The sequence below is a fragment of the Tupaia chinensis genome, unplaced genomic scaffold (genome assembly GCF_000334495.1).
Source record: "Tupaia chinensis unplaced genomic scaffold, TupChi_1.0 Scaffold143757_1, whole genome shotgun sequence".
NCBI classification, from domain to species: Eukaryota; Metazoa; Chordata; class Mammalia; order Scandentia; family Tupaiidae; genus Tupaia; species Tupaia belangeri.
Window position 1 is genome coordinate 202,949 of NW_006203606.1, and position 21,481 is coordinate 224,429.

At 37.0% G+C, this 21,481-nt stretch overlaps 1 protein-coding gene across 1 annotated transcript in view; it reads right to left on the bottom strand.

Moving 5' to 3' along the window:
- Positions 1-21,481, bottom strand: part of ITGAV (integrin subunit alpha V) — a gene marked incomplete at its 5' end in the record, with an annotated part of 108,538 nt that overhangs the window by 55,773 nt on the left and 31,284 nt on the right. The window contains 4 exon segments of the mRNA XM_006164905.3: positions 2,500-2,545; positions 4,931-4,992; positions 12,389-12,503; positions 16,037-16,128. Of these exon segments, the coding sequence (XP_006164967.1) occupies positions 2,500-2,545; positions 4,931-4,992; positions 12,389-12,503; positions 16,037-16,128 (315 nt within the window).

Genomic DNA, 21,481 nt, shown 5'->3' on the forward strand with positions numbered 1-21,481 from the left:
CCCCCTAGAGAAAAAACCCCAAAAAAAAAAAAAAAAAAAAAAAAAAAAACAGGAGAAATAATTATTTCTTGAGTCAAAGAACATAGGAATATTCATTATCTCTTTAGAATAAAACAGTATGATCATTTTCTTCACTGTCACAGAGAGAATTTTGAGATCTAGGGGGAAAATTCATTCTAATACACTTACTTATCCAGAGTGAAACTTACTAATTTTAATCTTTTAAAACAAAATATTCTGTTAATTCAGTCTTTTAGTTACATATTTTATATGTCATAAGTCATGATGTATTTTCTTCATGCAAAACTGCGTCATGGCTTTTCCAGTGACCCAATAACTAAGAATGTATACAAAAATTGTGTACTACCCAAGATATTAAAAGAGCATTTAAATGTGTTCACAACTGTCTCCTAAACAGATAGTTAACAGGCAGTTCTGACCGGTTTCCAAGCACTATCAGAGAATTTTTGCCCCGCAACTAGAACAATGGACTCAGAAATAAGGAAGAAAAATAAATCCTTGCTTTTGTATCTGACTAGAAAGTATTAATATTCCCTGTCCTCTCATGCATTTTTTGACTGTTATTTCTTACATGTATGTATTTTAACTGCCAGAGGGCACATACTTCATCTGAGAGATAAAAAGAAGGAGAAAGCACTCTCTAAGACTGTGGTCAGACCATCATCCCTTCTACATTTCTCCATCAGGTTGGATGTTTTTCATGCCTTCTGGGCCAGGATTCAATCAGTGGTCAGCATGTGGTATCCAGTTCATTAACCACTAGGCTGAAGGGCCAGTGTTCAGAATTTCTATTTTTGTCTTAAAACAGTAAAATTATGGGACTAACAGGCAGCACTGTGGGTAAGGCGCTAAATTCCCACATGGCTGACCCTGGTTTAAGTCCGGGACCTGGTAGCTTGAAAATCACACTGGGCACTTGTGCACACCTGTCAGAATCCTGATAGGAGAATGGAGAAGGAGGATTGCTGTGTACCCATCCTCTCAGGGAGTGATTTCTCACTTTCCTTCTCTCTGTTTCTGTCTCTCTGATGAACATATGCACCCTATGGCAAAACGTAAAAAAAAAACAAAAAAAAAGTAAAATGATTATAATTTTCCTACATAATTTTATTCCACAAAAGATGCATAATTCACAGAATTAAAACTGTTCAGTTTTAGTTAGTATGTCTCACATACTGATCCCTGTCTTTGACACCTGAGTTTTCATCTTTTTTTCTTTTGCCTTCCCTTTCAATTTTTTACCTACTCTTATTTATCATTCCTCCCAGTTCTCCTTTAATCCTGTTTGCTTATTAAATCTCTTTTTTAGCTTCCCTTTCCATAGAGCGAAATCATGGCTACCCAATGAAGAGGCAAGTAAGGAAAGCACAGCATACAATACAAAAGAAAGATTTGAATTAAAAAGTTCTTTCAAGTCAATATACTAACAGGTTTTCCAGTTATTCTAAATATGGACAATGCATAAATACCAGAATGCTAGCAAGAGTTCTGACCCTGTAAACAGCACTTTTAGCAGAAACTAAGCATGTCAATACATTGACTAAGTGAATAAATCGATATCTCTAATGACAAATGAAACATAAAGCAAATAAACAGATTTAGTGACCTATTTTCAAACTGTCAGCAATAATGATCTGATATTATTTGTTCAAATCATAACTAAACTAGGTTTCCCAGGATGACTAAAAAGTATAGTGTTTTACCTTTATATCAAAATGTCAGCTTAATTATGTTTTTTTTAATTTAATAAAATCCTCTATTTTTCAAAAGTCCCCACATACCTAAACAGATCCCTCATCCTGCCAGTCATTAATCGTTAAGTATTCTAATGAGCAATTTCAAATTATTTTTTTGTATTTATTTATATAGACTGAGTCTGCTTCCATGCACTTCCTAATTATGCAGCATGGTGTCTGGAGTACAGGCATGGACAAGTACAGTACCACACCCTGAAGAAAAGTATCATTTTAAATTACTTACTTTATAATTTACTTTTAAAAATATTCAGCTTATTTTCTACTAGAAATACATACATATTTAATGTTATATTACATATTATGTTATATTCCCTTAAAAAATATTGTGTAACAAGGTGTTTGTATTTTCCATTTCTTTCTTTTCTTTGTTTTAAGGTTTTTGTCATAGGTTACATGCACTCACCAGAGAGAAACAGACAGACACAGTGAGAGGGGAAGTAAGAAATCTCTCCCCGGCGGGGGGATGGCCCCTCCACAGTTCTCCTCCATTCTCCTGTTTGGGATTTTGGACATGCATGCACACATGCTAGGGTGGCTTTCAAGCCACCAGGTCCAGGACTTGAACCATGCTTGGCCATGTAGGAGTCCAGCACCTTAGCCACTATACCATCTGCTGACCCCCATTTCTTTCTTTAAAATAATTTAAAAACTGTCATACACACATAAACGAGGGAAATCAGACACACATTCAATATCAGTGATTTTAAAAATATTAACCTACCTTGCCAATAAAAGCTGCCAGGACCACCAAGAAGAACTCTGTCAGCCTAGATTGAATCAAACAACAAAAAGATATGTACTTAAAATCCAGAAGCTTTATAAAAAGAAATAGAAGTAATATACATAGTGTACATAAATAATATACTTAAGGAAATAGAAGTAATATACATAAAAGGCAGGTATATCTATAATACATATAAATGACAGATATATACACAAAAATCAAAGCAAATTATAAATCTCCAATTAATCTTAGCCAGTAGTTTTCATTGTACCCTTTCTAAAGTAAAATTAAAAAGTAAAGTTAATAATGCACTCACGGGACCAGCAGTGAGCGTAATGGCTATGTCGCTGGACTCCCATGTAGTCGACCGCGGTTCACGTCCTGGACCCGGTGGCTTAAAACTCACGCCGGGCGCGTGTGCGTGCATGCCCAAGATCCCGAGAGGAGAATGGAGGAGAAGGGATTGTGGCGTGGCCATCCCCACTGGAGGGGTGATTTCTCGCTTTCTGTCTTTCTGTCTCTCTCTCTCTGGCGAGTGCATGAGCCCTATAGCAAAAACCTCTCAAAAAAAATAAAATAACACACTCACTTAATACATGAAAATATAAAAATGTATTTTTTCATTGTGAATCTTGGGTGCTTCACACATTTAGAATGAATTACTAGTGCAAATTATTACTGGTTACAATAAGGAAAAAAGATCACTTTTCAATTTCAAATATTAGATATGACTGCATAAACCAAATTTTCTTTCTAGTAATTATTCAGTTGTTTGCTGCTAAGGGAAAACTCTTTTTAGTGTTTCACAGATCTAAACAGGAGTGAAGCTAGAGGGCATTTTCAGAGCGCTTCACTAGCATTTCTTATGGCTGTTAAGAAACTAAAATTATTCAAGGTATTTTGTGTGCAAGCACAAACTTCTGCTTGTTGAAGGTATGGGGATAAAACGTTTTTCCAACAGACAATCCCAGTTCTGACTATAAAAACCACGTCTAAGTTATCAGCCTGGAAATAACACTGTATTCTCAGAATTGGGGTTAAGAAAGGGAATAGTTAATTTAGCAATGACTTCCACAGGTAAGAGTACTTCTGGGGTTACAACTGTATAGGCACGAGTACAAAAACTATGGACACATTCTTTTTAATATAACACCTATGTGAAAATATATTATCATGTAAGTTTATGAGTAATATAAATGAGACTAGGTGGATTAAAAAATTATCTAGGAAGGAGAGTTCACTATAATTACCAATATCTAGTTTAGAAAAATATTCATAAAATAAAAATAAAGATAAAATACCAATTTTAAAAATAAAAGAGTTTATTACTTCTCTGCATCTCATCTCATAATTACTTCTCAGCTTTTGTTGTTTCCATAAAAATTAGGCACTCCTATTTGTTCATATTTTCTAAGAAACCAAAGTAAGCTTTCTAAGAAAGCTCTACTTTTAGTCAGTCAATACATTTGGGGGACTTCTCTAGGAGGAATTAATATTCTCAATTTGTTATTTAAAATGAAAGTAACCCCACCAAAAATATAAACACACAGAAGGCATTTAAAGTATTTAAGAAAATTTGCCTTTGAATATAACGGAATTATTTAGAAAAACAGATTAAACTATCAATGTGGAAGAGCATGCTAGTTTAGTTAAAATACATGGAGCTGGGGCCAGCAGGTGGTGTGGTGGTTACGGTGCTAGATTCCTATATGGCCAAGGGTTCTAGTTCCAGTCCTGGTGGCTTGTTTGCTCACTTCCTCTCTGTTCCTCTCTCTCTCTCTCTCTCTCTCTCTCTCTCTCTCTCTTTCTCTCCACCCCCCACCCCCAACTCCCTCTCTCGCTCTCTGGTGAGTGCATGTGCCCTATAGCAAATTAAAAATAATTATAATAAATAAAATTAAAATAAATAATAATTCTTAAAAAAAAAAATACACAGAGCCTTGGCTATGAGATTTCCTACAACTTCAGTTTTACTTGGTGCCTGTGGGCCCATAATATATAGATGGTGAATATGCACATTTCTCAGCTCTTAAGTAACTAAAACCTAATTGTAAAATTGTAAAATGGGAATTGATAGCTTTTGTGAAAAAACAAATTCAGTTGATAACAGAAGTGTTAACATTCTCTAAATTTATATAACTGGAAATCCTGATATTAAGTTGTAATAGTTAACTATCATTAACTGAGGAAATTCTCTACTTTCTTTCATTCCCATTGTGATGTTTCCCTATTTCAAATAAGCAATGTTTACTTAGGGAGAGTATATGTAATGCAAAGATGTCAAAAGAAGTAACTTGTTTTATTAGCTGTTTTTGTTAAATAACTATAAAATTATAAAGAAACTTAAGTATTGAGCAGTTTAGATTTTAACCATAGTTTAGTTGATAAAGTAGATCTGAATCTCATTCAGTCTTAAATGAGAACTTACTTTAGTAAAATCAATGCTGAATCCTCCTTGACAAAATCCCTGTCCATCAGCATCAATATTTTCTAAAATAAAAAGATTGGAAATATACACAAACCCAAAAACAAACAAATAACATAAAACAAAACATGAGAAAAATCTAATATCACTATAATGAGACAATGTATTAGTTTCTGGGACTTAGTTATTATCATATTCTAAAAAAGTTAGTATACATATTTATCACCACAACTTCCCTCAGATATAGAAACAGAGACTAAATAACTTGGACCCATTACCAGGGACAGAAAGATAAATTAAAATTGTGGATTGCAAATTGTTCTTATAAATCACAACCTAGAGCAAGATTCTATCACAACTCAACATATATGGTTTAAGTATATAAAATACATACATAAACAAAATTTTACAAACCAATAGTACTAGTAATGTACTTCGATATTTTAAATTTTATTTCTTTTCAGTCTATGTTTTAAAAAATGACTGACTCTTGGGGCCATCAGGTGGTGTGGTGGGTAAGGTGCTGGACTTCCACATTGCTGACTGCAGTTCGAGTCCCACACCTACAGCTTGCTTTCTCACTTTTCCCCTCTCTCTCAGTCTCTTTCTGGTGAGCATAAGTGCCCTATGGAAAATTTAATAATAATTATTTTTTAAAAATAATAATAATAAATAGAATTAAATAAATAATTAAAATATATGCTGATTTCATAAAACATTAATAAGTTGTGATCTGCAAGTTAAAAACTCAACCTGAGGGACCAGCAGATGGAGAAATGGTTATGTTGCTGGACTCCCATGCAGTCGACCACAGTTCGAGTCCCAGACATGGTAACTTAACTCATGCTGGGCACGTGTATGTGCATACCCAAAATTCCAAGAAGAGAATGGAGGAGAGAGGACTGTGGTGTGACCAATCCCCCAGGGGGTGATTTCTCGTTTTCTTTCTCTCTGTCTCTCTCTATCTCTCTGAAGTGTGCATGCTTCCTATAGCTAAAAATTCTCTTTAAAAACAAAACAAAACAAAACAAAAAAAATCGCTCAACCTGAAATTTCTCTATCACTTTACAGTTGCTAGGTTCTTGCTAAATTTTTATGAATAATAAAAATTATTATAAAAAATAGCAGAGATACATATTTTCTAATACATGTATTTCTTATACACACATTTTATAGCCATCAGTAAAAATGAAAACTATAAATAACAGGTCAGAATTTCAGAAAATGGCAACACCTGAACTTAATGTTCTGCATAGAGCAAAACAGGAAACTACCCTCTCAACACATTTAGTATTGGGCCTAATTAAAATGAGTATCTTTAAACGTGACACTTTCATATTTTCCAAACACTGAAGCCACAGTAGTTTTGCTCCTTTGTAGTGCTCCCCGTTTTCAGTCCACAAAAAGGGATTAATTTGGAACAACAGCCAATTAAATCAAAGTAAATCAATCCTCAGCAGTGCTTTATCAAAAATAAAGGTAAGGATAAGCCTGAAGACTGCCCCCTTGTTTTATTTTGAGGATAACAAGGAACAATGGAAAATATTATCCTCCAGTTATCAAAGAATTATTGTAGCCAAAATTACAAATACATACAAAGTAATATAATCACTAAATTTGCCAGTCAAATACAGGAACCAGAAATATCTATTCTGAGTCCTAAGGACAAACTCCCAGAAAGTTTGTCAAATAAACCCATCAAAAATTTGGGGCCTTTTTGGGGACAGCAGTTGGTGTAATAGCTATGTCGCTGGACTCTCATGTAGTCGACCACGGTTCAAGTCCCAGACCCGGTGGCTTAAACTCACACAGGTCATGTGTGTGTGCGTGCCCAAGATCCCAAGAGGAGAATGGAGAGAAGGAACTGTGGCATGGTCATCTCCCCTAAGGGATGATTTCTCAGTTTCTCTCTCTCTTTCTCTCTCTCTCTGTCTTTCTGGTGAGCACACAAGCCCTATAGCAAAAATAAAAAAAGCCTCTCTCTCAAAAAAAAGGGGGGGGGCTTTTTTAAAAACTGGGAACTGCCCCAAGATTACATAGTTAATATCTAAATTTAAAAATATGAATATACTTTTTTTTTTTTTAAGAAAATGACCTCAAGAGTGTAATGCTATCCTGATGTAAATTTTTCTAACCAAGATAGAGTGGGAAAATATGGGGCTGGGGTTTCCAGTCCCTTGTGAATCATACTAAGGAATTCTGCTCTAACCTCAAGCCAGTCATTTATTTCCTTTATTCATGCCGCAGCTGGGGAATTATTTCAGGCTCTATCTGAAGACATTCTTTCTTTTTTTTAATCATCATAATGCATTATTATCTGTTTCATTTGATTTTTCAGAAATCAGCTAAAAGATATGATTTTCTCTTAATTTTTTCTCTTTTTTTTTGGAGAGGTTTTTTGCTATAGGGTGTGTGCGCTCGCCAGACAGAGAGAGACAGAGAGACAGAAAGCGAGAAATCACCCCCCTGGGGGGATGGCCACGCCGCAATCCCTTCTCCTCCATTCTCCTCTCGGGATCTTGGGCACACACGCACACGCGCCCAGTGTGAGGTTCAAGCCACCGGGTCCGGGACACAAACCGCGGTCAACTACATGGGAGTCCAGCAACATAGCCATTACGCTAACTGCTGGTCCCTCTCTTAAATTTTTTTTAACAGGTACATCTTATCAAACAGTATTTCTGCTAATTTCAAGAATGCCATGGATATAACCTATTTCAGTGAAGGCTTTGTTGTTTATATTTACACATGATTAGTACTTCTGCTTGTTAAATCTCACAACAATATTATAAATAGTAATGTTACTGGGTCAATAGGTGGCCTGGTGGATAAGGCCCTGCACTTCCACATGGCTAACTATGATTCAAGTCACAGAGCTGGCAGCTTGCTTTCTCAGTTGCCCTCTCCCTCTCTCTCTTTGTCTCTCTGTGGTGAATACATGTGCTTATAGCAAAATTTAAAAATAATAATAAATAAAATAAACTATTTTTAAAAGACCTTAAAATTCATTTAAAGAAACAGTAATGTTATTGATTTTAATAGTAAAATCAGCTAATAATAAAATCAGTTTATTAAGCCCTTATTGAGAGCTATGTATCGTGCTGAAGCACTTTACGTAGAACTATCTTTTAAATTCTTTATAGTGGGACCAGCATTTGGCATAATGGCTATGTCGTTGGACTCCCATGTAGTCAACCACAGTTCGAGTCCCTGACCAGGTATCTTAAACTCACACTGGGCACGTGTGTATGCATGCCCAAGATCCTGAGAGGAGAATGGAGGAGAAGGGATTGCAATGTGGCCATCCCTCCTGGGGGGTGATTTCTTGCTTTTTGTCTTTCTGTCTCTGTCTTTCTGGTGAGCATACATACCCTATAGCAAAAACCTCTCCAAAAATAAGTAAGTAAATAAATTCTTTATAGCAATTCCCTGGAAGATACTATTATTATTCACAGTTTATACAAATAAAAAAAAAAACATATAGGGAAGTTAAATAATTTGGTCAACCAGCTAGTAAATAAAAAGAGTATGGACTTGAACCCAGGTATGTCTACACCACTATGCTGCAGTATCTCACATCAACAGTGTATTTATCATTCCCTGAGTAATGGAAAGGGGAATGAAATAGTCATCTAGAAATCATAACCGTGAAAATCTATGTTCAAACAACATTAACATCAGAAAGTAGACAGAAGGAACAAAAGCCTCAGTCTAAGCATGGAGTAGAAAGAGTACATCATACAATTTGTGGCTCAGGCACTTTCAGAACAGGACATCTGGCCTCTTGCATAATACCAGGAAAGGTCATAGTTGCAGTTCTAAAAGCCCAGAGTGAACGTCATCAGAAATAAAGTAAGATGGTGAGCGACAGTGCAGTTCTTTATCTCAGGGTGTCCATTTAGTTCATGTTAAAAACAAAACCAGCCAACCAAACAAACCAAACCAAAACAGAACACCACAAACTACCAACACTAAGATAAGCAAAGTTACAAAACAGGATTACCTTGTAAAATCAATTATTGGGCAGCATGAAGTATGAAGATGACACAATACTAAAATGATACTGCTGTAGCTTTTCCATCTGAATTAGTGTTTTACTGATAATGAAACAAGGACCCAAAGCAGTTAGAACTACCCACAGTCATAGGTGAATTGACTGCAGCATGTGAGAATATGACCCAGGTTCTCAGACTCCCACTGCTGAGTTTTTTCTCTGGATAGGCTGCCCCTTGTAATCTGGGCCTATCGGAGACTTAATATTTCAAGGACAGAATTGAAAAGCATGTACAATAAATAAAGGTTACTGAAAGTCACGCTTGTTAGGAAGAAAGATACTGACTTTGCTGTTTTCTTTTCTTTTTTTTTTTCAGGTTATTCTTTGAGTTTTCCCTAAGAGTTTAGGGTTTATTATTTACAATAGATCAAGGTTCAAAAAGTTTTTCTGTAAAGAACCAAATAGTAAGGCACAGGGGCTCTACGGTGTGGCAACTACTCAACTCCCACCACTCAACTTTCCTATTATAAGTGACATATAAACAAATGAGCGTGGCCATTTCCCATAAAACTTTATTTACAAAGTCAAATTTACAAGCTATAGTTTGCTGATCTGATTTGGATGTTATATACCTTACAAAGAAAATGTAAGTTCCTTAAAATGATTTTATAATGTCTGTATCTAAACCAAATAAGTGAAGCATAACATGAAAGATACATAAGCATTATCTTTAGAACGCAGGTTTCCAGAAAGTTTTCATGTATTCTTATACATAAAGAATATCGAAGCCTGTATTCATGAAAGAAGCAGGATGTATTCTTTGAACAAAAGCTGTGCTTAATACAGACACAACTGAAATGCAAAGCATTTTCTATCATTAGAGAGGTAAAAGGTTCCTTTGGAATATTTGACCACCCAATACCATAAGATATGGGGGGGGGAAATGGCTTCAATTGCCTGAATTTTAGTTCCTACATCTATAAAATGAGAATAAGGGTAATTTGTATATGTGTGCATTTATATGTGTATATCATATAAATTATATGTTACAAAAATTATATACAGGGTTAGCCCACTCTTCATAGCTATAAAATAATCTTCATATAACAAAAAGATTTTTTGCAATATAAAAATTAAGAATACAAATTCATTTCTCAAGTTTTCCATATGCTATTAAAGATGGCAGTACCAAGACCAAAATACCAATATAAAGGTAGCAATACAGACAGCATCAAACACTGAAGATCAGGCAACCCACTTCCCCCAGAGGGGTATACTTTTTTATTTTAAAGAATTATTTATTTGTTTGTTATTATTATTATTATTATATTTTTAAATTTACTACAGGGTGGAAAAAAATCATAGAAAAATACATCATGACTTTTTCATGACTTTTCAGACAACCCAGTAGTTCAGTAGAGAATCACTACCCTAAGTGCAACAGGTAAGATTCTTTCTGCTAGATTATTATTTTTCTTTTTTAAGTGACATGTAATACTAGTCATAGGAACTGCTCTGTTCTCACCAGAGAGAAACAAAGAGAGAGAGAAAGAAGAGGGGAATGCGAGAAAACAAGCCGTCAGGTCCAGGACTTGACCCATGGTTGACCATGTAGGAAGTCCAGTGCCTAACCACCACACTACCTGCTGGCCCCAGGGATATGCTTTCTGACCTAATTTTTACTCTATCCTACTACACAATATGGATCTGAGATGGTATAATCCTTTTGATGTTTACTTGCTATTTACAACATGTTGAATCGAGAGGGCAAGTTAATAAAAATAAGTATTTAATTAAATAATTTGCAGTTCCCCAGAAGTTTAACTACTTAGAATTTTGAGGACAGAGCAGTTTCTATGACTGGTATTACACGTCACTTAAAAAAGAAAAAAATAATAATAATCTATCAGAAAGAATCTTACATGTTGAACTTAGGATAGTAATTCTCTCTACTGAACTACTGGGTTGTCTGAAAAGTCATGATGTGTTTTTCTATTTTTTTTAATACAAAAATGCATCATGACTTTTCCAATAACCCAATATTTGGTGGCCAGTAGAACATAAAAAGTAATGTCCTAAAAAAGTGCTCCAGGTATAAATATGAAACAGCACTTCCATAATCTGTTTTTATGATTCTGTTATAAAGAGGATCTGCTGTAGTGGCCAATTTGACAGACAGACTCTCAGAGGAAAAAGGATGTATTTCCATAATCTGTTTTTATGCTTCTGGCATAAAGAGGATCTGCTGTAGTGGCCATTCGACAGACAGACTCTCAGAGGAAAAAGGATGTACAGAATTCAGAAACGCATAATCAAACTTTTAAGTACGTGAAGTCATCTTCAGCCACAATTAATTATTTTAAGTGTCATTTAAAATTTCAAATACTATTAGAGAAGAATGTTGAGGCCTTCTAGATGACCAAAAGAAAGATGAATCTGTAGCAGATCAACAAAGAAACTCTGATTAAGACCGAAAAAATTTAGACTCAGGACTCATGAGTTCAATGTTCACTTTCCTACATAAACTCTGTTCTTTAAGGCATTATTTTTTTTAACATCATCATTAATACATAGCACTGGTTCTCAAACTTTGGCATCCAGTGGAATGAAGGCTTGTTAAAAATGCAAGTACCAGGGCTAACAGGGGGCACAATGGTTAAGACACTGGACTCCCCAACATGGCCTGTGGTTTGAACCTGTACCTGGTGGCTTACTTTCTTACTTTCCCTCAGCCTCTGGTGAGTGCATATGACCGTTAGCAAATAAATAACAAAAACAGTAATAAATTAAATTAATTAAATAAGTAATTCTTTGCTCAAGAGAGACAAGTTTTTTTGTTTTGTTTTGTTTTGTTTTGTTTGTTTTGCTATAGGACATGTGCATTTGTCTGCTGGAAAGACAGACAAAAAGCAAGATATCACCTCCCCTGGGGAGATGGTCACGCTGCAATCCCTTCTCTTCCATTCTTCTCTAGGGATTGTGGGAAAGCACAATGGCATAAGTTTCAAGCCACCAGGTCCAGGACTCGCCATGTGGGAGTTCAGAGCCTTAATCAGTACACCACCTGCTTGTCCCAATAATTCTTAACAAAACAGAACAACAACAACAAAAAAGCAGGCACCCAGGCCAGACCTACATCTACTGAATTGGAATCTTCAGTTCTGCGAGTCTACATCTATGTTACAAAAGTTCAACTCAACATATTTTGACTAAAGATTAAAACTACAGGTTTCCAGACTCAGATATTAGTTATTACTAACCAAGGAAGATAAAATGAGTTCTTAGAGAAAAAATATAAACCTGCTTACTTCACACTTGTAATTTCATTTCATTAGTAGGCTTGTTTCCATTATTCTCTCATCACTGTTACCATGTATCTACGTATTCATCACACATACACACATTTTTAACGAACTTGGCTTCCCACTCCTCTTCTAAAAAGCTGGTACAGCTTCCTATATACATACTTGATCTGCATGGAGCGTATTCAACAGTCTTGGCTCCATCTTGAAGAAAACATGTTCCAACAGGCTCCCTCTCCTGTTTCATCTCAGTTCTCCAGTGGTACAGTGGGGCGCAGGCCTACAATCAAAAGTTTAGACAATGACAGAAACATTCTCTGAATAATTAGCATTTCAGACAACATATATTACCTGAGAATATAGCATCACTTCCTAACCATCAATAAAAAAAATTAATCAAACTGTCCTATATCTTAAATTCCTTAGTACAGTAGTGAATAAACTTTTTTTGTTGTTTTTTAGGTTTTTGTGATAGGGTACATGAGCTCACTGAAGAGACTGAAAGTGAGGGAAAGTGAGAAATCACTCCCACTCCCCCAGGGTGGAAGGCCATGCCACAGTCACTTTTCTTTCATTCTCCTCAGGATTTGGGCCTTGCATGCACATGTGCCCTGCGTGATTTTCCAGCCACAGGGTCCAGGACTAGAACTGTGGTCAGCTACATAGGAGTCCTGTGCCTTAACCACCATACCACCTGCTAGCCTCATGAATAAACATTTTAATATCTTCTGAAGGCCATATTTGTAGCCCATAAATTCTCTTTCAAAATGGTTAGTCCTTAACCACTGGGCCACCTGCTGCCCACAAATTAACTTTTTTTTTTGGAGAGGTTTTTGATATAGGGTGCATGCGCTCGCCAGAAAGACAATGAGAGACAGAGAGACAAAAAGCGAGAAATCACCCCCCAGGGATAGCCATGCCACAATCCCTTCTCCTCCATTCTCCTCTCAGGATCTCGGGCACACACACACACACACATGTGCCCGGCATTAGTTTAAGCCACCGGGCCCAGGACTCAAACCACAGTCGACTATATGGGAGTTCAGCGACATAGCCATTATGCTAACTGCTGGTTCCCCCCCAATTAAATTTTGAACTATGAAACACTCTCATGAATACAGGATCAACCCCCTAAATTAGACAGCAATAATGTATTACATAAGAAAAGTGAAAAAATTTGCAGTGCTTATTTGATTTACTTTTAACTGGGACCTTTTTGTTTTCAAAGTTCTAGAGTTCATTACTATGTAGAAGTGGTAGAATAATGTATGTTTTAATTGCATAGTAATTAACCAAAAGTGTAACAATTTACTAGAAAAAAAGTTCAAATTTTTTGTTTATTTCTTTCTTTCATGGAAGTGACAGAGGAAAAGAGACAGACATCCTGAACAGGGTCTCACACCACAATCTGCCCCTCCACCCCTTCCCTACTAGCCAGGATCACACATGCCTGGTAAATGCAAGTCGCCTGGAGAACCAGAAGGCCTTTCACATGGATCCAGCACTGCTAGAGAAAGGTGTTACTACTGTGCCACCAAGCTGGTCCTCAATGGATTTTTTTCTATAATATTTTTTTTTTGACAGAGATTTTTGCTATTGGACATGTGCACTCACTGGAAAGAAAGAGAAACAGAAAGCAAGAAATCACCCCCTTCAGGGGGAATGGCAGGCTGCAATCCCTTCTCATCCATTCTCCTCTCAGGATTCTGGGCACACATATATGTGCCCGTTGTGAGTTTCAAGCTGCCAAGTTCAACATGTGAACTGCGGTCAACCTTGTGGGAGTCCAGCTCCTTAACCACTATGCTACCTGCTGCCCCTGATTTTTCTAATACATTTTAAAGCAAAATGCTAACATCAGCCTTACAGATGCCAATACAAAGGAGGTAATCACTGCTATTTCTCTATGCATACATGATGCTTCAGAGAGGATAATTTGCTACTTCTGCTTCTTTGTCCTGTTTTCCGCCAAGAATGCCCATTCTCAAGCCCATCCTTCATCTCCAATTACCAAAATGTGACATATCTTTTAAAGTCGGGTTGAAACTTCACCTTCCAATAAATCCTTCCCTAATGTCCCATAATCAGATCAGTTAAAAAATAATAATAATAAATAATAACTAGGTAGTTATAGGGAAGGGCGCTCAGAGGAAAATAAAATTAAAGCTAACATCTAAATGACAAGAATCTAGAAAAGTGAAAAGTAAGACAACGAGTACAAGCAGAAGCTATATAACAGTAAGGTACTACTGAAATGACTTAGTATGTGTAAGAAATAATAAAAATCACTGTGGCTGAAGTATGTGGGATAAAGTGAGATTATGCCAAAGAGATATCTGTAACCTAGCACTAATAAACCAGAATGAAGTTGCAATATTTATTTAGAGAGTAATAGAAAGCCACTTGACTTTTAATGATGAAGGTGAAATACTTTAGTTTACTCTGGTCCTTCCATTGAAAACACACTAGTTGGGGCAAGAGAGAAGGCAGAGATGAGAACAGCCATTGCATTGGTCCAGGTAAGTATGGATAGGGGCATGCTGCAGGATAGAAAAGAACATATTTTTTTTTATTTATAGCCATAGGACAAGACAGATGCCGCTAGGTAAAACTACAGTTGGAGAAAACAAAGGGCCCAGAATAGAGCTCAAGTATACCCCAGAAGTTATAAATTGGGCAGAAGAGAAGATATTAAAAGAGAGAAAAAAGGAGAGTCAGCAAGACAAAGAAAAGTCAGGTAAGTATAGTGCTGGCAGAGACCAAGGCAAGAAAATTACCTTTAGGAAAAAGGGGTCAGGGCCAGCCCATAGCTTTGGGATTAAGAAAACCAAGATCCCACAGAGCCAACTGAGGTATGAGTCCTGGCCCTAGTGTCTTGAAAACATACCAGGCATGGGTGCATGTGTGCCCTGAATCCTGATAGGACAGAGAAATGGAGAAGGGATTGAGTATGATCTGACCAGGTCCTACTGTGGGGATGCTTTTTCCCTCTCGCTTTCCTTCTCTGTCTCTCTGACAACTAAGAAAAAGGAGGTGGGAGGGGTGATCAACAGACTTTCCTGATAGAACAGAGAAATGGAGAAGGGATTGAGTATGATCTGACCAGGTCCTACTGTGGGGATGCTTTTTCCCTCTCGCTTTCCTTCTCTGTCTCTCTGACAACTAAGAAAAAGGAGGTGGGAGGGGTGATCAACAGACTTTATTGAACAGTGTTGAGAGGGCAAGGAAAAGTAAGTACCAGTGGGAAAAATGAATCATCAAGAGATCCTACATGTATCACACCAGTGGATTTCAGGATCTGAAAGTCAATGGTGAGCGTGGCCTTACCTCTGCCTGACTAGAGTGGTTATGAAGAGAACATAAAGTGAAGAAGTACAGATGGTTTATACAGAAAACATTTTCAAAAAGTATTTGAAATGAGGAGCAAGAGCATGGGACATGAGCAGAGGGAAAGAAGAGGTAAAAGGAAGGTTGTTTATTCTATTTTTACAGAAAGGAGGTGTAAAGCATTTCCTTAATCAAAGGCACACTATTCCTAAACTTGACTGGACAGAAACAGACTGATGGGAACTACCAAGAGAAGCAGAAGAAATGAATAATTAGGAATGAAGGAGGGAAAGCAGAGCTAAGCCCAAGGAGGGCAGAGAGCTTATATTCTTCAGTGACGTGCCCTTTGACCAGAAATACATCATTTCATTATACCCTGAACCTTTTGAGTGTACTCAATTTTACCACCAGCTTGAAAATACAAAAATTTGTGTCTCTACATATATAGACTATACTCATCTGTGAATAAATGTTCAAAAGACTTACCAAAATTTTATCCTGTTTTGACCTCACAGATGCTCCAAACCACTGGTGGGATTTAAACTCCAATGGATCATCCTTGGCAAAATCTCTATTGCCTAAAAAAGAAGATTGTGAGGAGTAACAAGTAAAATTTATTGTTCTTAGAATGTGAACAGAACTTAATTCTATTCAGTCAGGTTTAGGAATAGTGAACCTTCAATTAATCAAATGCTAAAATGGTTATTCATCTTATAAACTTTGCATTAGGAGTTTTCAAGCAATCTGAAAAATTAAAAAAGATGACAATTTAGGAATATATTATATAATAATTGTTGCTTGTTGTTTGTATATTGTAACACTGGTCATAAAAGATAAGACTAAAGGGACCAGCAGTTAGCGTAATGGCTATGTCACTGGACTCCCTCGTAGTCGACCGCGGTTCGAGTCCTGGACCTGATGGCTTAAACTCAGGTCGGGCGCGTGTGTATGTGTGCCCAAGATCCTGAGAGGAGCATGGAGCAGAAGGGATTGCGGCGTGGCCATCCTCTCTGGGGGGGGGGGGATTTCTCGCTTTCTATCTCCCTGTTTTTCTCTGTCTGATGCGCCCTATAGTGAAAACCTCTCAAAAAAAAAGATAAGACCAAGATACACGCCAATGACATTATAATACAAAAATGAGAATTGAGAAGACATGATATAGCCAACAGAAAAAAGGAATAGATTTGGCACACTACATTTGAACATTCATTTGCAGCCCTCACCATTGAGAAAATTATTCTCAATGTACCAGGCATTCATTGCAAAACACTACAAATAAAATAACAGCAATGACAAAAAAAGATTAAAAATCTTTTCCATAGAAAAGTTCTACATCTGGTCAAAGAAAAACTTATGGAAATGTATTCACAAAGTATTTTGAGAAGATAGTATTTTTAATATCTAGCATTTTGTTCTGAAAACCTGTTTATAATACTTATTCTTCAGAAACATGTATTTCACTAACTGTATTGGGCAGACAAGTGTCACTTTTAAGAATTCTTGTGAACATATAAATGGCAACAAAAAGTTTAAAGTATTTTCCTAAATCCCCACCTTTCCAAGGTAGTGCTTATAGCTACTCAATTTCATTCTGGAGACTTCAGGCAAACTGGAAAGTAACAAATAATTAACCAGAATTTGAATAATACCATGTATTTTACAGACTAGCTCAGGGAAAAATGCTGTCCACTGTACTACTATTCTTTTAACTTTTTCATTGTTTTTTTAAGAAAACATTTTAGCATAACAATCTCCAAAGTCGTCTTTCTGGAGTTTGAACATCAACTGTTCTTTATCAGAGATCAAGAAGACACCTTTTATGAGTAGGGGGAAAGACAAATGGAACTAGCTAGAGCTATGTCCTTTACCTTAAAAACCAAGGCTTCCCACAGTGGTCAGCTTGCCTCTGAAGCCTGTTCACCAGGCTGTCTCCCTGGAATCAATCCACATCAGTGATCTGTAGATCACCAAATAGTCCACATGCTCCTTTATGGTTAAGTCCATGTAACTAATTCAAATGTCACTTTCAGTTCAAGTCAGTTGAGGGGATCTGAGTTCTCCATGTTTTCTCTCTATCATCAGTGAAGCTTTAGAATAGAAAGTGGCATCACTAGATGGAGGAAGCCTCAGCCCAAGTCTCTAAGCCATCAAGTACAGCCAAATGACTTACACGGCACAGTGACAGGTAAGCAATAATCATTTTTTCTTTTTCTTTCTTTTTTTTTTTAGGTTTCTGCCATAGGGTGCAGGCACTCACCAAAGAGACAGAAAGAGAGAAGGAAAGTGAGAAATCACCCCTCAAGGGATGGCCATGCCACAATCCCTTCTCCTCTATTCTTCTCTTGGAATTTTAGGCACACATGCACACACACTCTGTGTGTTTTTCAAGCCACTGGGTCCAGGTTTTGAACCTCAAAGTCAGCCATGTGGGATCCAGAGCTTTAGCCACCAAGCCATCTGCAAGCCCCAGTGTCTTTGTTTTTTAGGAGATACATACGAAGTAATCAGGGGTTAAGTGTTGCAATATCTGCAACAATGGGCAAAGCTAGGTGAATCATGCATTGTTCAGTATATTTCTGCTTCAAATATTCTATAGATTTAAAATTTTTCAAGATAGGACCAACTCTGTGGCCTTGTGGTTAAGGCAACTGGATTCATTTGTCTGACAATACAGTTCAAGTCCTGAGCCCAGTGGCTTGAGAAACACCAGGGGCATGTGTTTACATGCCCCAAATCCCCAAAATTAGGAGAGATGATGAAAGGATTATGACCATTTTCCATGAGGGTGAAATTTAGCAATAAAATTTACCGCTGATAAATTTACCAATGTCTCTCTCTGGTGAGTTCACAAACCCTCTAGCCAAATTTTTTTTTTAATTTTTCAAAGTAATTTTTAAAAGTACAACAATCAATAAGTACATTCTGTTTGCATTAAAGATCACAAAAGAAACAGGATACCATCTATCTCTTTTTTATTTAAATGATTTATTGTTTTTATTCTAATTATAAAGAGTCTTACTCATTACAAAACAAATTGAAATATAAAATAAAGCTATAAAGATAAATATTATATATATTATATATAATGCATTACAATATGATTTATGTATATATATACATAACCCCATTAAGAAACTACCTCTGCTAATATTTTAGTGTCTATCCTAAAACCTTCTTTCATATATATGCATATCCTTTTATATGTAGACTACATATGTTTAAACAACATGTAAGGTAATATTGAAATTACATGTAAATAAATGTATCCTTTTCCCTTGACAATATAGCAATAAAGGCAGATATATGGTATCATTTCCACTGCTGTATAATACACCACTGTAGAGTTATACAATATGTTATTTATTAATTCCCTAATTTTCAAATTTAGAAATAATTGCATTTTGATTTTAAAAATTCACATATTCACTCAGTCGCATCTACTTTATCCTCCAACGTACATAACAACTTCAGCAAATCCTAAAACTGGGGCCAGACATAAGTTTGTCACTTAATTAAGAAGATTACCAGCATATGATATGTAATACAAAATCATATTCTGACGCATAAAGCTCTGTCAGGATGCCAAGCTGCTCTTATTCTATATGTAATAGTTCCACTATCCTCAGGCTCCAATTTCTGAAACAAGTCATATTCATTCTCACCCACTGGCACTTGGAGCCAAGACCTTTTTTTTTGCCTAGAAAACTTAACTCTTTCCATTTGGGATTTAAATCTTACCTGAAAATTTAGTTGTCTATTCATGGTCCTAACACAAGATGCAACAGTAGTCTGCCTCAGAAAGAGAGTTTGTCTACCATAAGAGACAATCATGGTACGAGCAATTATGGTGGAGGAATGGTAGAGGAATGGTAGAAGAATGTGTAGATTAATAGACTCATGGAAAGCGTGTGGCACAATATAAGCAAGAGAGTGCTATGTATGCCGGGCAAGAGAAAATCTGAAACAAAGAACGAAAGGGTGGATAATCTTGGGTTCTTTCTAGAAGTGTGAGTTGTACCCTGTGACTAGAAAGGTTGAGAGGGAAGTGGTTGTCAAGAGCCTTTGGGCCATGCTGAGAACAGCCTTCATGGAATTTTAAAATTTCTCTCTATGGGAAGCAATTTTCCTTTAATTATTACATTACAACGATGCTGAAAAGAGGGACCAGCAGGTGGCATAGTGGTTAAGGCGCAGGATTCCCAAATGGCTGACCACAGTTTGAGTTCTGAACCTGGAGGCTTGAAACTCACACCAGGCACATGTGTAGGCATGCCCCAAATCCCAGGAGGAGAACAGAGAAGGGATTACAGTGTGGTCATACCCCCTGGGGAGCAATTTCTCACTTTCCCTCTCACTCTCTGTCTCTTTCCAGTGAATGCACGTGCCCTATGGCAATAACCTTAAAAACATTTTTTAAAGAAATATCCTCTTTGTAAAATGTTATCCAATTCTCTTCTTGCCACTTTAAAAAATTATCTCCATAAATGCTCTCAACAAATGTACTTTTCTCTCTCAAAGTGTATACTGTGTATGGCACAAGATGTTGCTGGGCAATCGAGTAGCAATGCTTTTCATAGCTATGGTGCTCTAGTTTCTATTTTTTAAAAATACTGAAAATTGAGACCAGCAGATGGCATAATGGTTACATCACTGGACTCACATGTAGTCAACTGCAGTTAGACTCCTAGACCTGGCAGCTTAAAATTCATGCCAGGCTCCTGTGCATGTGTGCCCAAAATCCCAAGAGGAGAACGGAGGAGAAGGGACGGTGGTGTGGCCATCCTGCTGTGGGCTGATTTCTTACTTTCCGTCTCTCTGTCTCTCCAGAGGTTGCATTTGCCCTAAAGCAAAAATCCGTCTTTAAAAAAAAGCACTGAAAAGATACTTTCAGTATCTTTGTGAGAATATTGGGTTTGGTTTAAGTTATAAAAGGTCTTTTTGGTTTTATATTTGTCATCAAGTATTATGGAGTGAAAAATCTATAGCTCTTTCTAGATGGAAGGCAATTTATCAGTGGTAATAATAAAAATGAAGGTGCAGCAAAGGCAAAAAGCCTAAGAGAATATGGCTTTTTCTGGTAAAAAACGTAAATTAAAAAAATAGTTTGAAAGGTAAATTTGGGACTTTGCCATAACTTAGATATGCTCAAAAACAGCAGCTGTGTCCTTAAGTACCATCTGATTCAATGTTTTTAATTACATTTTCAAACAAAAGAAGTCAAACACAATAAGTTATAATAAAGTGGCATGCACTGCCATCAAAAACTTAGTCAATAATCTGGGACCGGCAGTTAGCGTAATGGCTATGTTGCTGGGCTCCCACGTAGTTGACCGCGGTTTGCGTCTCTGACCCGGTGGCTTAAAACTCACGCCAGGTGGCTGTGCGTGCGTGCCCAAGATCCCAAGAGGAGAATGGAAGAGAAGGGACTGAGGCGTGGCCATTCTCCCTCGGGGGTGATTTCTTGCTTTCTGTCTCTCTGTCTCTCTGTCTGGAGAGCGCACGTGCCCTAAAGCAAAAACCTCTCCAAAAAAAAGAAAAAAAAATTAATAATCTTAAAAAAAAAAAAGTTACCTGCTCCTTTCAATGGCCTTCACAACCTCGAATTGCTATCTTTTCAAAAGTTTCCTCAATAGAGGCCACCCCCGGGACCCACGCCGAGCGAGGCCCGGGGGCGGGCGTGTGGCCTCCGGACCAGCAAGCTGAAGCCGAAAACAAGGATTGAGAACTTGCAACTATAAGCAACAGAAAGAATCTTTAGCTGTCTTAAACCAGTTGAGAAATATATTATATAGAAGGACTTGCTCTACCTATGGACAGTGAGAAGATGATGGTTGCCAGCCCTGCATTGCCTCAGGGAAGAACAGGAACTACTCTACCATTCTTGAGGAAGCCAGATACCCGAGGATAACTCACACTGTAGAGCCCCATGGC